This window comes from Oncorhynchus mykiss, chromosome 15 (genome assembly GCF_013265735.2).
Source record: "Oncorhynchus mykiss isolate Arlee chromosome 15, USDA_OmykA_1.1, whole genome shotgun sequence".
NCBI lineage: Eukaryota > Metazoa > Chordata > Actinopteri > Salmoniformes > Salmonidae > Oncorhynchus > Oncorhynchus mykiss.
Window position 1 is genome coordinate 13,329,899 of NC_048579.1, and position 14,921 is coordinate 13,344,819.

Consider the following 14,921-nt stretch of genomic DNA (forward strand, 5'->3'; position numbering starts at 1 on the left):
ATGTCATAATGAAAAAAAGGATGCATGGCCAATGACTGTGGTCCTGTTCATACACCTGGACTCATCTGTGTAAGCAGGAAGCCGCCCCACTGTGTACAAGGCTGTAATATTACTGTGTCTACCTTTAACCGTGCACCCTTCACTGATTTACATCTAGTAATAAAAGAGGGATCTTATAGGGTCGGGTAGGTGAAAGCTAGGGTTCCACTACATAGATTACACCTACACTGTCATGTTAGATCAATGGTAACTCTAAGGGAGGAGGGATGCATGTGTAAGGCGCTCTCTCTCACACAGTGGTGGCGTAGTCGGTGGGGTAACGCTGACTGGTTTATAAAGTGTTGGTTGTTGGTTAGAGATCAAGATCCTTGGTGCCTGACAACAATTCAAAGGACATGACCTCACTCATGCCAAGTAACTTAGCTCGGGCATCTCTATCCTTAGCTGTCTCGAATGATGTGCTGTGTGTTGTTCCCTCTGTCTACAGTGTCTGTGGGTGTGTGTATATATATATATATATATATATCTGTTCAGAGAGGGTGTGTATATATATAGATATCTGTTCACAGAGGGTTTGTATATATATAGATATCTGTTCAGAGAGGGTGTGTATATATATATATATCTGTTCAGAGAGGGTGTGTATATATATATATATCTGTTCAGAGAGGGTGTGTATATATACAGTGCCTTGCGAAAGTATTCGGCCCCCTTGAACTTTGCGACCTTTTGCCACATTTCAGGCTTCAAACATAAAGATATAAAACTGTATTTTTTTGTGAAGAACCAACAACAAGTGGGACACAATCATGAAGTGGAACGACATTTATTGGATATTTCAAACTTTTTTAACAGGTCTGGACTTTGACTTGGCCATTCTAACACCTGGATATGTTTATTTTTGAACCATTCCATTGTAGATTTTGCTTTATGTTTTGGATCATTGTCTTGTTGGAAGACAAATCTCCATCCCAGTCTCAGGTCTTTTGCAGACTCCATCAGGTTTTCTTCCAGAATGGTCCTGTATTTGGCTCCATCCATCTTCCCATCAATTTTAACCATCTTCCCTGTCCCTGCTGAAGAAAAGCAGGCCCAAACCATGATGCTGCCACCACCATGTTTGACAGTGGGGATGGTGTGTTCAGCTGTGTTGCTTTTACACCAAACATAACGTTTTGCATTGTTGCCAAAAAGTTCAATTTTGGTTTCATCTGACCAGAGCACCTTCTTCCACATGTTTGGTGTGTCTCCCAGGTGGCTTGTGGCAAACTTTAAACAACACTTTTTATGGATATCTTTAAGAAATGGCTTTCTTCTTGCCACTCTTCCATAAAGGCCAGATTTGTGCAATATACGACTGATTGTTGTCCTATGGACAGAGTCTCCCACCTCAGCTGTAGATCTCTGCAGATCATCCAGAGTGATCATGGGCCTCTTGGCTGCATCTCTGATCAGTCTTCTCCTTGTATGAGCTGAAAGTTTAGAGGGACGGCCAGGTCTTGGTAGATTTGCAGTGGTCTGATACTCCTTCCATTTCAATATTATCGCTTGCACAGTGCTCCTTGGGATGTTTAAAGCTTGGGAAATATTTTTGTATCCAAATCCGGCTTTAAACTTACTTTAAACAGTATCTCGGACCTGCCTGTTGTGTTCCTTGTTCTTCATGATGCTCTCTGCGCTTTTAACGGACCTCTGAGACTATCACAGTGCAGGTGCATTTATACGGAGACTTGATTACACACAGGTGGATTGTATTTATCATCATTAGTAATTTAGGTCAACATTGGATCATTCAGAGATCCTCACTGAACTTCTGGAGAGAGTTTGCTGCACTGAAAGTAAAGGGGCTGAATAATTTTGCACACCCAATTTTTCAGTTTTTGATTTGTTAAAAAAGTTTGAAATATCCAATAAATGTCGTTCCACTTCATGATTGTGTCCCGCTTGTTGTTGATTCTTCACAAAAAAATACAGTTTTATATCTTTATGTTTGAAGCCTGAAATGTGGCAAAAGGTCGCAAAGTTCAAGGGGGCCGAATACTTTCGCAAGGCACTGTATATATATCTGTTCAGAGAGGGTGTGTATATATATAGATATCTGTTCAGAGAGGGCGTATGGTTGCTGTGTCCGTCACAGTCACGTAGAGATATGTTGGGTGTTTCTTACCTTGTGGTCTCTGAGCCCTATTACCTCCCACCATGCTCGCCCACTTAAAGGTATAGAGGAACTACACGTTAATAACGTAGACCTGTGCTAAATATAGACCACATAAATAAATCTAATCTAAATACAAAAATACATGAATAAATAAACTAAAAAGGGTAGAGGAACATAAGACCTAAGCTAAATAAAGACCAAATAAATAAAGCTAAATATAGACATTACTTATGAGTAAATTAACTAAAAAAAGGTAGAGGACCAGGTAACAAAACCATTCTTAGGGCCCCCCAAGAGGATAGGGCAGCACTGCCTACATGATGGATGGATACAGAGACCCACGAGCCACTCACCATGCATTCATATTTCTGTTGCTCCCATCCTCATCAAGATCAGCCATTTCTGCTCTAGGGCTACGACAGTCGTGGCATTTTAAATGACGGTTATTGACCGCGGTCACCGTAACAACCAGTAGAACATAAAATCAAATGTACTTGCGTTTTCTCCTCCTCTGCTCTGACTGTATTTTCTGCCATAGAAATGAAGTGAAGAAAACGGGCCCATTCAACTCAGTGATGGCAGTCATTGTTTCTTCATCTCAAACAGCAAGTAACAAGGTCTGTGTTTACAAACTTTTAGAAAGACAATTGTTCCTCAATGTAGCCCATTTGAAAAATCTTTCAAGCTCTCTCCCTTTCGATAACCACTCAGCGTGAAAGGGAGAAAAATGTCATGCTCTGATCCGATGGAACGTCATAAAATAGGCCTACTGGATTACTTCTTATCCCTTGCGCAAATAGCCTAAAGAGCTGTGTTTCCCCGGAGCTCACTGGAGCTGGAAACTGAGGGCCCAGAATATGTTATACAATGTCGCAAGTTTGTTAGCACCAGCTTCAGACTGGACCAAGTTTATATAATGTTTCAAGTTCCTTGCAGACGGGCCATGCTAGCCAATGTGATTTCTTTTTATCAGGATATTTTCTACCCGCAGACTGCAATGTTTTTATTTGTTGGTTATTTTTTACATAGTTGGCAATAGAAGTTACTTTTACATTTGTATCATTTTGATTTAGATAGAATTTTGTATTAATCAGACGACAACGATTTTGAGCTACGAAGGCTTTATTATAAAATAAATGAAACTGTTCCACAAAAATGTGCATATGAAAATCATAACTGGCACGGCGGATCGGTGAAAATGGAAAGATAAATTGGCACTCCAAATGGACAAGGTTGCTGACCCCAGGCGTAGCCTATTACTGGCAACTCGGGAGCATAATGGCACAATTTGCGAAGGCCAGAAGCAGCAGGAGGCGGTGGTTTGGGAAGAGGTTTTTTTCTCTGGCTCCCTCTTGAGTCATTTGTGTGTCTTAAATATTTAATCACAGTGTGCTTAAAGCATCAGATAAGCTCAGTAGCCTACATATAGTAAAATAAATATTAACGCATAGGGTGTGTCTATATATGGAAAAACTCACGTTTTAACATTTCGACCAGCCGATTGGTCGAAAGAACAGACGACTCTTGGTCGACCAAGATGTTTTGGGGGTCTGGGACAGCACTACATTGCATGAGCCAAATGATATCAGTTATTAACATACATTGAATGAACATTCTACAATACCATGGAAATGAACGCATCACAATACCAGGTAGCCATTGCGAGTGTACCCATGAGTTTACCAGTCAAATTGCCAGGGTTAGAGGTTCCAACCCTGTTCTATTCATATAGAACGTGTGCTGCTGCGGGGGGGGGACAGACCCAGCCGTCCTGTCTTCAGACAGTTGTTAGTCCCCCCCCAAAACAACATTTTGTTACGGTTATTTAATTTGATCTTCATGACGGTGTTCATCCATAATAAGGTAACTGTGCCAGCCCTAAAATGTACACCCACACTGAAAGGACCCTTCCCCTCCTCTACATCTCCCAGGCACAATACACCAACCGCAGACTATTTCACGTTGCCTAGATTTACCACCAAACTATTGAAGGAAAACAAACGCTGAGCCCTTTCTTGTCTACTGTAAGAGAACATCATTATCTATGACCCCATTGACCCCACAGAGGGTTATTCATGTAAAAACATCACAGTGTCACGACAAGACCTGTAAATGTCACATGTTCCGAGCATGACATTCATCAACCCATGTGGCGTCTTATGAAATCCATTCTGCTGCCAACATTGGCTTGTCTGTCATTGATTCCTTCTCATGTGTTTCTCTTCTCCTCTATTCTGTACCAGACTAATTATATCAGACCCCACCATACAAAGCCATTACACAGGATCAATAGAACTATAAGCATTTGTTAACATCATAAAATGTCATCACTGTGTGCATGTGTGTGTGTGCACGCGCGCGCAAAGGACACTAAATAATGTAAAGCCATTGCTTTATCTAATGCTACCCACCCCCATTTAAACCCCAATGCTTCAGTCAGAATCCTTCCCCCCACTTTGTGTGTGTGTGCGTATTTTTCCCCTTGATGGATGGTAGGGGTGGAGCACAAAATCTGTGACACAGCCGGGGCTCTCGCTCCAAAGAGCTCTGAGAGGGAGAGAAGAGAGGGAAAGAGAGAGCGAGTGTATGGGTGTGTGAGTGAAAGCATTTATTGTGTGTCTGTGTGGAGTGGTGTGTACAAATGTGAATTGGTAAGCATCTCTTTACCCACTTGTAACCCTAACCCCAGTACCCCTCACCCTCCACCCCTTCCACTCTCCCAGCCAGAGAGGAAGCCCTGTGGACTGGGGCTGTCGTCCGGTGCAGAGGTCCAGTGTCAGAGTGGAGCTCCAGACCCTAGAGACCTCGCCCTGCCGCTGTAACCCAAACCGCTGCACCCGGCCTGGGCTTAGCATACAGGGGGCAGGGGGGTAGAGGGTGAAGGGGACAAAGGGCCTGGGAGGCACTGCTGATTTGTCAATGAGATTAGATGGGGTCGATGGAGGGGGAGAGGGATGGGGGTGGGGGAGAAAAGGCTGGAGAGGGGGAAGGAGAGAAGCTTGAGAGAAGGAATGGATGTTTGGGTGGAGGGAGAGCGAGAAGGGAAGGAGGGAGGGAGAGCGAGAAGGGAAGGAGGGAGGAAGAGAGCGAGAAGGGAAGGAGGGAGGAAGAGAGCGAGAAGGGAAGGAGGGAGGAAGAGAGCGAGAAGGGAAGGAGGGAAGAAGAGAGCGAGAAGGGAAGGAGGGAGGAAGAGAAAAATTAAAGAGTGAGAGAGGAGCTAGAGCGGGTGGAGATTAACGGATGGCTCCACTTTCAGCAGTTGTAATTGGCAGAGGAGAGAGTGCCAAGTCATTCAAGAAATGAGAGGTGTGTGTGTGTGTGTGTGTGTGTGTGTGTGTGTGTGTATATTGGGGAAGTGTGGGCCTTCACAAAGCTCAGACAGAGGGAAGCAAGAATGTGAGAGGTCTATTCAAACAAAACTAGATTCCAGGTTTCTGAGGTGAGAGGCATTCCTCCTCCCAAGCACAGTAAGACAGTTGGGAAAAATAGTAGAGAAAGAGAGAGAAAGAGATCTTACCAGTTTGCTGTAATGGTACTTGCAGTAGCCACAGTATTTAACGTTGTCTGCGTCCGACCCCTGCTCCTCACACAACAACCCAGCAAACTGGGCACTGAGGAGAGAGAGGTAGTGTCGTGAGAGAGAAGGGAACAGAGATATGTGTCAAAAAATGGAGAGACTAAAGACAGAGAGAGATGTATTTACTATGTTAACAGATGGACAGTGATGTATTTTTTGCTGTGTTAATAAAGTTTTAGATATTTTAATGTGGCTCACAATGTGAACATGTGTAAATAAAGCTATAGGTATTTGAAAGGGGCTCGCTCACCATGTGACGTGGAAGGCTTGTCGGCAGCCATGTTTGTTGCAGGTCATGCAGGCTCCGGTGGCAGCTTTACTCTCTCTGCCCTGGTCTTCACAGATATAACACGTCTACACACACACATGAGAAAACACATCCAGTCACACACTCAGAAATGTAGGGACAGAGTGAAGTGTGTGTGTGTGTGTGTGTGTGTGTGTACCTTGTTGTAGCGATCGTGGGGGACAGACTGCAGTACGATGGGTTCCATGGTGGAGACGTTAGCAAACTGCACTTCAGGGATGTAAAGGGCACACACCACATGGGCCCAACCTACACACACACACACACACACACACACAGTAAACCTCAGGACACACATAACTTATTCAAAACACCCACCACTTGGGCCCAACCTACACACACACACACACACACAGTAAACCTCAGGACACACACACACACACAGTAAACCTCAGGACACACACACACAGTCAACATCAGGACACACACACACACACACAGTAAACCTCAGGACACATAACGTATTCAAAACACCCACCACTTGGGCCCAAAGGAGCAGCTATACACAACATCCCCTTCAATTTCAATCCATGTGTGGAGCGGTGTAACTAGAGCAGGAAAGAGCCAGTTGAATGAGAGGTCAGATAGTGGTGAATCCTTCCTCCCTCTGTTCCCTCTATTCCAGGAACAACAACATGCTTCAACTTACAGTTGAACCCCTGACCTGCCTTTGACCTCCCCAGGGGACAAGGGGGAGGAGGATAGGGGGGGGTGTCAGGGTGATGTTGTTGTTTTGAAGTCCTTCCAAGAATTTGGCAGAGCACAATAAAACAGGGCCATAAAACACCCCAGAGCCCCCCCATAGACACATGCGTGCACACAGACACACCGGGGTTTCCGTTATGAAAATGTGGCGCTGGACATTTGACCGGCAGAATTTTAATTTACCGGTCATTTGAGAAATAAACCAGACCCACATGCATTGAGTGCGTAACCTGATTAGAGCGTCCACCCACGGTGCTCAGAATAACATAAATAACATTCTGATTATGGCAATTCATATTAACAGAACATAGAAGTGGAGGATTCAATGAGGTGTGTCTGTTAGAATAACAGTTCACATTCACTTTTCCTCAACAAGACCAGTAAGGAACAGTAGAATCACTAGCCTCTGCATAAACGGCGTGTGAGTTTTAAATTTGGGGAAGCACCCCCCCTCCCCAAAAAAAGCACTCCATACATCATCGCATCGCATTTGTAGACTTACGCAAGACAGCCTACTATTCGTAATGTGATGAGTAGATTGGATAGTTATAATTTAGGCTAATAATATAACTCAATCACTGATTGCAAAAAAGACAATTCAATGAATGGCTGAGCGCATGAAGTGTAGAGGACACGGCAGGTAGCCTAGCGGTGGGCCAGTAACCGAAAGGTCGCTGGTTTGAATACCCAAGCCGACAAGGTGAAAAATCAGTCAATGTGCCTGCCCTGGAGCAAGGCACTTACCACTAATTTGTTCCAGAGGTGCCGTACTACTATGGCCGACCATGTAAAACAACACATCTCACTGCACCTATCCAGTGTATGTGACAATAAAAATTAGTATTTTTATGAGATATGTTTCTTATTTCTTTGAAAATAATGAAAAACCCATTTCATTCTACTACACTTTACAGTGCCTTTTGGAAAGAATTCAGATCCCTTCAATATTTCCACATTTTGTTACTTTAGAGTCTTTTTCTAAAATGGATTAAATCGTTTTTTTTCTCTCATCAATCTTCACACAATACCCCTTAATGACAAAGCAAAAATGGGTTTCTATAGATTTTTGCAAATGTATTAAAAATAAAACCGTAAATATCACATTTACATAATTATTCAGTACTTTGTTGAAGCACCTTTGGTAGTGATTAGAGCCTCGAGTCTTATTGGGTATGACGCTACAAGCTTGACATCTGTATTTGGGGAGTTTCTCCCATTCTTCTCTGCAGATCCTCTCAAGCTCTGTCAGGTTGGATGAGGAGCGTTGCTGCACAGCTATTTTCAGGTCTCTCCAGAGATGTTCAATCGGGTTCAAGTCCGGGCTCTGGCTGGGCCACTCAAGGACATTCAGAGACTTTGTCAAGAAAACACTCCTGAGTTGTCTTGGCTGTGTGCTTAGGGTCGTTGTCCTGTTGGAAGGTGAACCTTCGCCCCCAGTCTGAAATCCTGATCTCTCTGAAGGTTTCCATCAAGGATCTCTCTGTACTTTGCTGCGTTCATCTTTTCCTGGATCCTGACTAGTCTCCCAGTCCCTACCACTGAAAAACATCCCCAAAGCATGAGGCTGCCACCACCATGCTTCACCATAGGGATGTTGCCAGGTTTCTTCCAAACATGACACTTGGCATTCAGGGCAAAGAGTACAATCTTGGTTTCATCAGACAAGATAATCTTGTTTCTCATGGTCTGAGTCTTTAGGCGCCTTTTGGCAAACTCCAAGCAGGCCGTCATATGCCTTTTACTGAGGAATGGCTTCCGTCTGGTCACTCTACCATAAAGGCCTGATTGGTGGAGTGCTGCAGAGATGGTTCTCCCATCTCCACAGAGGAACTCTGGAGCTCTGTCCTTCTCCCTATTTGCTCAGTTTGCTGGGTGGCCAGCTCTAGGTTCAAAACTTCTTCCATTTAAGAATGATGGAGGCCACTGTGTTCTTAGGGACCTTCAATGCTGCAGACATTTTTTGGTACCCTTCCCTAGATCTGTGCCTTGACACAATCCTGCCTCGAAGCTCTACGGACAATTCCTTCGACCTCATGTCTTAGTTTTTGCCCTGCATGCAGTCAACTGTGGGACCTTAAATAGAGTGTTGTGTGCCTTTCCAAATCAATCAATCAATTGATTATACCACAGGCGTACTCCAATCAAGTTGTAGAAACATATCAAGGATGATCACTGGAAACAGGATGCACCTGAGCTCAAAGTTCGAGTCTCATAGCAAAAGGTCTGGATACTTATGTAAATAAGTATGTTTTCAAAATGTTAATAAATATGTAAACATTTCTACAAACCTGTTTTTGCTCTGTTACTATGGACTATTCTGTGTAGATCAGTGGTTCCCAAACTTTTTATAATCCCATACCCCTTCAAACATTCAACCTCCAGCTGCGTACCCCTCTAGCACCAGAGTCAGCCCACTCTCAAATGTTGTTTTTTTGCCATCATTGTAAGCCTGCCCCACACACACTATACGATACATTTATTAAACATAAGAATGAGTGTGAGCGTTTTTGTCACAACCCAGTTCGTGCGTGGGAAGTGACAAAGAGCTCCAGGGCACAAATAATAATAATCAATAATCTTGCTGTTTATTTAGCCATCTTACATATAAAACCTTATTTATTAATCGAAAATTGTGAATAACTCACCACAGGTTAATGAGAAGGGTGTGCTTGAAAGAATGCACATAACTCTGCAATGTTGGGTTGTATTGGGAGAGAGTCTCAGTCTTAAATCATTTTCCACACACAGTCTGTGCCCGAGGACCCAATCTCACATAGGTATGTGGTTGCAAAGAGCATCAGTGTTTTAAGAGCGTGATTTGCCAAGGCATGATACTCTGAGCGCAGCCCAATCCAGAAATCTGACAGTGGCTTCTGATTCAATTCCAATTTCGAGGCTCTCTTGTTCAGATATCGGGATAATGAATCCAGCTGTTCGTGTCATCCATTTCAGAAAGTACCTGCGTAATTGCACACCCAACTCACTCAGGTGCTTCGCTATATCACATTTGACATCGTCCGTAAGCTTGAGGTCATTTGCACACAAAAAAATCATACAATGATGGAAAGACCAGTGTGTTGTCCTTGTTAATGCAGACAGAAAAGAGCTCCAACTTCTTAAATCACAGCCTCAATTGCGTCCCGCACATTGAATATAGTTGCAGAGAGTTCCTGTAATCCTAGATTCAGATTATTCAGGCGAGAAAAAACATCACCCAGATAGGCCAGTCGTGTGAGAAACTCATCATCATACAAGTGGTCAGACAAGTGAAAATTTTGGTCAGTAAAGAAAACCTTAAGCTCGTCTCTCAACTCAAAAAAACATGTCAATACTTTTCCTCTTGATAACCAGCACACTTCACACTTCGTTCTGTATGTTGTAAAAATGTTACATGGTCGCTGCCCATATCATTGCATAGTACAGAAAATACACAGGGAACTTGCTTAACAATGTGAACCCTTTTCACTGTAGTGTCCAAAACGTCTTTCAAGCTGTCAGGCATTCCCTTGGCAGCAAGAGCCTCTTGGTGGATGCTGCAGTGTACCCAAGTGGCGTCGACAGCAACTGTTTCCACTCCTCTATGTCTCCCTATTATGGCTTTTGTACCATCAATACAGATACCAACGTGAGCAGCGTTGAGCAGCAGCTGCGTTTGGCTACATAGTGGAATTTACACGAGAGAGTAACGGTTAATGTGATTGGATGTTAATTATTTGACTAGCCTACCTGTATTTGACAATGTGTTGTTATTTCGCTGAACACTAGATGGTTTCATTTTATTTTTGGCATCGAAACGAGGCTACTCAGGCGAGAAAACAAACTCACCCAAATGTATAGCCCCCGTTGGTAAATATAAATGGACTGTTTGAAACTGTGAAGGAAAAAAAAATGTTACAAATAATAAATATATATATATATATATATATATATATATATATATATATATATATATATATATATATGAATCACATTTTTATTTGGCGTACCCCCGACGGCATTGCTCGTACCATTGGGGGTAATACCTGGTGTAGATTGATGAGAAAGGAAAAAATTAAATAATCTATTTTAGAATAAGGCTGTAACGTAACAAAATGTAGAAAAAGTCAAGGGGTCTGAGTACTTCCCGAATGCACTGTATATGACCGAAGACATGAGCAGAATCTTTTTTAACAACAAATGGCAGGGTAGCCTACTCTGCTGACACGGACAAAAAATCAATAAAAACAACGTTGTCCATGTAATAGGCCTATGAGAAGGGGAGACACAAACAGAATATGATGTCCATCTAAACTGGAGGAGGCCTCCCGAGAGGCGCACCGGTTGCATTTTGACTTCTCACTGACAGCTGCAACTCAACAATCATCTATTTTAGGGATGAACGATATACAGTGCCTTGCGAAATTATTCGGCCCCCTTGAACTTTGCGACCTTTTGCCACATTTCAGGCTTCAAACATAAAGATATAAAACTGTATTTTTTGTGAAGAATCAACAACAAGTGGGACACAATCATGAAGTGGAACGACATTTATTGGATATTTCAAACTTTTTTAACAAATCAAAAACTGAAAAATTGGGCGTGTAGGCTAATTAGGCTAAATATTTTGGCCAATTTAATTCAATTGACTTAGGGAAAGCTTAGCTTCCCCTAGCCTTATGGACACGCCACCTATGAGCCTATGTCAATCTACTATCCCACAAGGTAGAACATTTTACCTATTTACCTATAACATTTTACATTTTACCTATTTACCTATAACATTTTACATTTTACCTGGGGTGATAGATCCTAAATTCAAATCAAATGTATACAACCAGTTCAGGACTAAGCTACATTAAAAAAAACATTTAAACACGAGAACATTTAGCTTAAAATGTTTATAAAATATTATTCCTCAACATTATTAGAGCAGCATTGCACAAAAGGCTGTCGGTTATGCGCGAATGTGTATTTGGCAACTGGAAAAAGAAAGAAAGTTGACAACCAATAGAAAATGAGAGAAACAGGCTACTGGTTTCAATGGCATATGGAAGTCTTTATTTAAAAAAAAAATTGCCTCCACGGATGTTGCCCAGGCTACTTTGCCCAGGCTACTTTGAAGCAAGGTAAAACATATTGCCTCCATGGATGTTGCCCAGGCTACTTTGAAGCAAGGTAAAACATGCTTCAATATATGTAGTAAAACATTCAGGTTTCAAACAAAGTAGCTTTATGTTTTCAAAAGGCATACGGCCTCCAGCTCATTGCAAAGTGGTGTGTGACGCGCTGATGAAGCCTGCCTTCCGTTGCCAATGCATTTGAATGGCGAATTGGAAGTGCGTTTCAATTACCAGTTGAGAAATATGAACAGTAGCTCTTTTTAAATCGTGGCCCAAGCATAGTTTTTATTTTATTTTTTTACACACGATTGCATTTAGAAATGTTGCGTAATGATTGGACTTATAAAAGCTCTGTCTGATAAGGGCTCTGTATCTGTATGCTGTGAGCGTGTGATTAAATTGAGATGTGTTTGTAACTGGCCTACATTCAATAGGCCATGCTGTGAAAGGAATTAAAAATGAAAAGCTGAAATGTCTTGAGTATTCAACGCATTTATTATGGAAAGCCTACATAAGTTCAGGAGTAAACATTTGCTTAACAAGTCACATAATAAATTGCATGGACTCACTGTGTGCAAAAAAAGGGACCTTACAGATAAGAAATACCTGTAAGGTCCCTCGGTCGAGCAGTGAATTTCAAACACAGATTCAACCACAAAGACCAAAAGAAGGGCTCCTATTGGTAGATTGGTGGGGGAAAAAAGAAGCAGACATTGAATATCCCTTTGAGCATGGTGAAGTTATTAATTACACTTTGGATGGTGTATCAATACACCCAGTCACTACAAAGATACAGACGTCCTTCATAACTCAGTTGCCGGAGAGGAAGGAAACCCCTCAGGGATTTCACCATGAGGCCAATGGTGACTTTAAAACAGTTTGAGTTTAATGGCTGTAGTAGGGGGGAAAAAATGAAGATGGAACAACAACACTGTAATCACTCCAGAATACTAACCTAATTGAGAGAGACAAAAGGAAGCCTATACAGAATAAAAATATTCCAAAACATGCATCCTGTTTGCAACCACACACTTAAGTAATGCTGCAAAAAATGTGGCAAAGCAATTCACTTTCGGCCCTGAACACAAAGTTTGGGTCAAATCCAATAGAACACATTACTGAGTACCACTCTCCATATTTTCAAGCATAGTGTTGGCTGCATCTTGTTATGGGTATGCTTGTAATAGTTAAGAACTGGGAAGTTTTTCAGATAAAATAAGAAACAGGGGCATCCCAAGTGGCGCAGCGGTCGAAGACACTGCATTGCGATGCTTGAGGAGTCATTACAGACCCGGGTGTGATTCCAGGCTGTGTCACAACCGGACGTGACCGGGAGTCCCATAGGGTGGCACACAATTGGCCCAGCGTCGTCCGGGTTAGGGGAGGGTTAGGCCGGGGGGGGGGGCATTACTTGGCTCATCGCACTCTAGTGACTCCTTGTGGCGGGCCGGGCGCCTGCAGGCTGACTTTGGTCGTCAGTTGAACGGTGTTTCCTCCGACCTATTGGTGCAGCTGGCTACTGAAGAAACGCGGTTTGGCGGGTCATGTTTCGGAGGACGTATGACTCGACCTTTGCCTCTCCTGAGCCTGTCGGGGAGTTGCAGCGATGAGATAAGATCAAAATTGGGGAGAGAAAGGGGGAAAAATACAGAATATAAAATTTTAAAATTACAGAATGGAGATAAGCATAGGCAAAATCCTAGAGGAATACCTGGTTCAGTCGGCTTTCCACCAGACATCGAGATGAATTCACCTTCCAGCAGGACAATAACCTAAAACACAAGGTCAAATCTACACTGGAGTTGCTTACCAAGAAGACGTGAATGTTCCTGAGAGGCTGAGTTAGTTTTGACTTAAATCTACTTCAAAATCTATGGTAAGACCTGAAAATGGTTGCCTAGCAATGATCAAGAACCAATTTCACAGAGCTCGAATAATTTTGAAAATAATAAATGGGCAAATGTTACACAATCCAGTTCTGGAAAGCTCTCAGAGATTTACCCAGAAAGACTTGCAGCTGCCAAAGGTGATTGTACAAAGTATTGAATATTGTGAATATTTATATATCATTTAATTTTCAATAAACTTAAAAACATTTCTAAAAACTTGTTTCCACGTTGTAATTATGGGGTATTGTGTGTAAATGGGTGAGAGAAAAAACGATTTAATCCATTTTGAATTCAGGCTTTAACAAAATGTGGAATAAGTCAAGAGGTATGAATACTTTCTGAAGGCACTGTACAAAACGAATATGCACAAGCGGCAATTTAATTCCCCAAAATTAAGTAAATTAACCCATAGACCGTTAAGCAGGACTGGTCAAATGTATTTACATCAACTGGTATTCCCAACGATGAATAGGCTAAAAAGCATTATGTGGCAATGGGATTTTTTTCCCCGGACAATTGGTCGGTGCCAATTTTATTTATTGGCTCAACAAAACAAACATTTAAAAAAACAGATATTACCAGTTAACGGAAACCCTGACACACAAAAACACAGTTACAGATTGCTCTCTGTCTCCCTGCGCTGTACCTCATGTGAAGTTTACCACTTGAAACCAAGCCAGACGTTTACCTAACAGATGAATCCCTGTTTACCTTCTGGCACTGCAGGCAGCAGCCTCACCTAAAAAACACCTGGGACTACTACTGCACGAGAGAGCGCTACAAAAGAGTTAGCAGTAAAACGGTGTGTGATGTTTTGATGTCTCCCCACAGGCCAGGTCACAATCCTACAGCTGTGCCTCTCTCTCTCTCACACACACACACACACACACCATGTTTACAGTATTCGCTCTGAACTCCTGGTGAACCCAGAGAGGAACCTCCTCAGAGCCCTGTTAACTCCAGCCTGGACCGCCCCCCTCATAAACACACACACACACGTAGGGCTGCACAATTAATCTAAATTTAATCGAAATTGCGAGGTTGGCATGTGCAATATCCATGTCGCAAAAGGCTGCAATTTTTTGAAGCCCTATAGTTTACTCTGTCATCTCTCTCCAGTCTCCCTCCCTTTCGAATGCGGTTACTTGCTTTCGACACACACCATGCCCCGCCCCGTCACTCAATC

General features: G+C 42.6%; 1 protein-coding gene across 11 annotated transcripts in view; it reads right to left on the minus strand.

Annotated features, from left to right (window-relative positions):
* LOC110489604 (protein AF-10) overlaps positions 1 to 14,921 on the minus strand; it is an 80,780-nt gene that overhangs the window by 41,174 nt on the left and 24,685 nt on the right. For 7 of the 11 annotated variants that reach the window (XR_005036044.1, XR_005036045.1, XM_036943725.1 and 4 more), the window contains 3 exons: positions 6,182 to 6,291; positions 5,986 to 6,089; positions 5,676 to 5,769 (listed from right to left, as the gene is read on the minus strand). Coding sequence is in view for 9 of the 11 variants with exons in the window: in XM_036943725.1 (XP_036799620.1) it covers positions 5,676 to 5,769; positions 5,986 to 6,089; positions 6,182 to 6,291 (308 nt within the window). In the remaining 2 variants the exon portion in view is untranslated. Of the gene's footprint in view, positions 1 to 5,675; positions 5,770 to 5,985; positions 6,090 to 6,181; positions 6,292 to 13,557; positions 13,619 to 14,921 lie in introns of all 11 variants that reach the window. The other 4 variants (XM_036943729.1, XM_036943727.1, XM_036943726.1 and 1 more) reach the window with 1 other exon arrangement.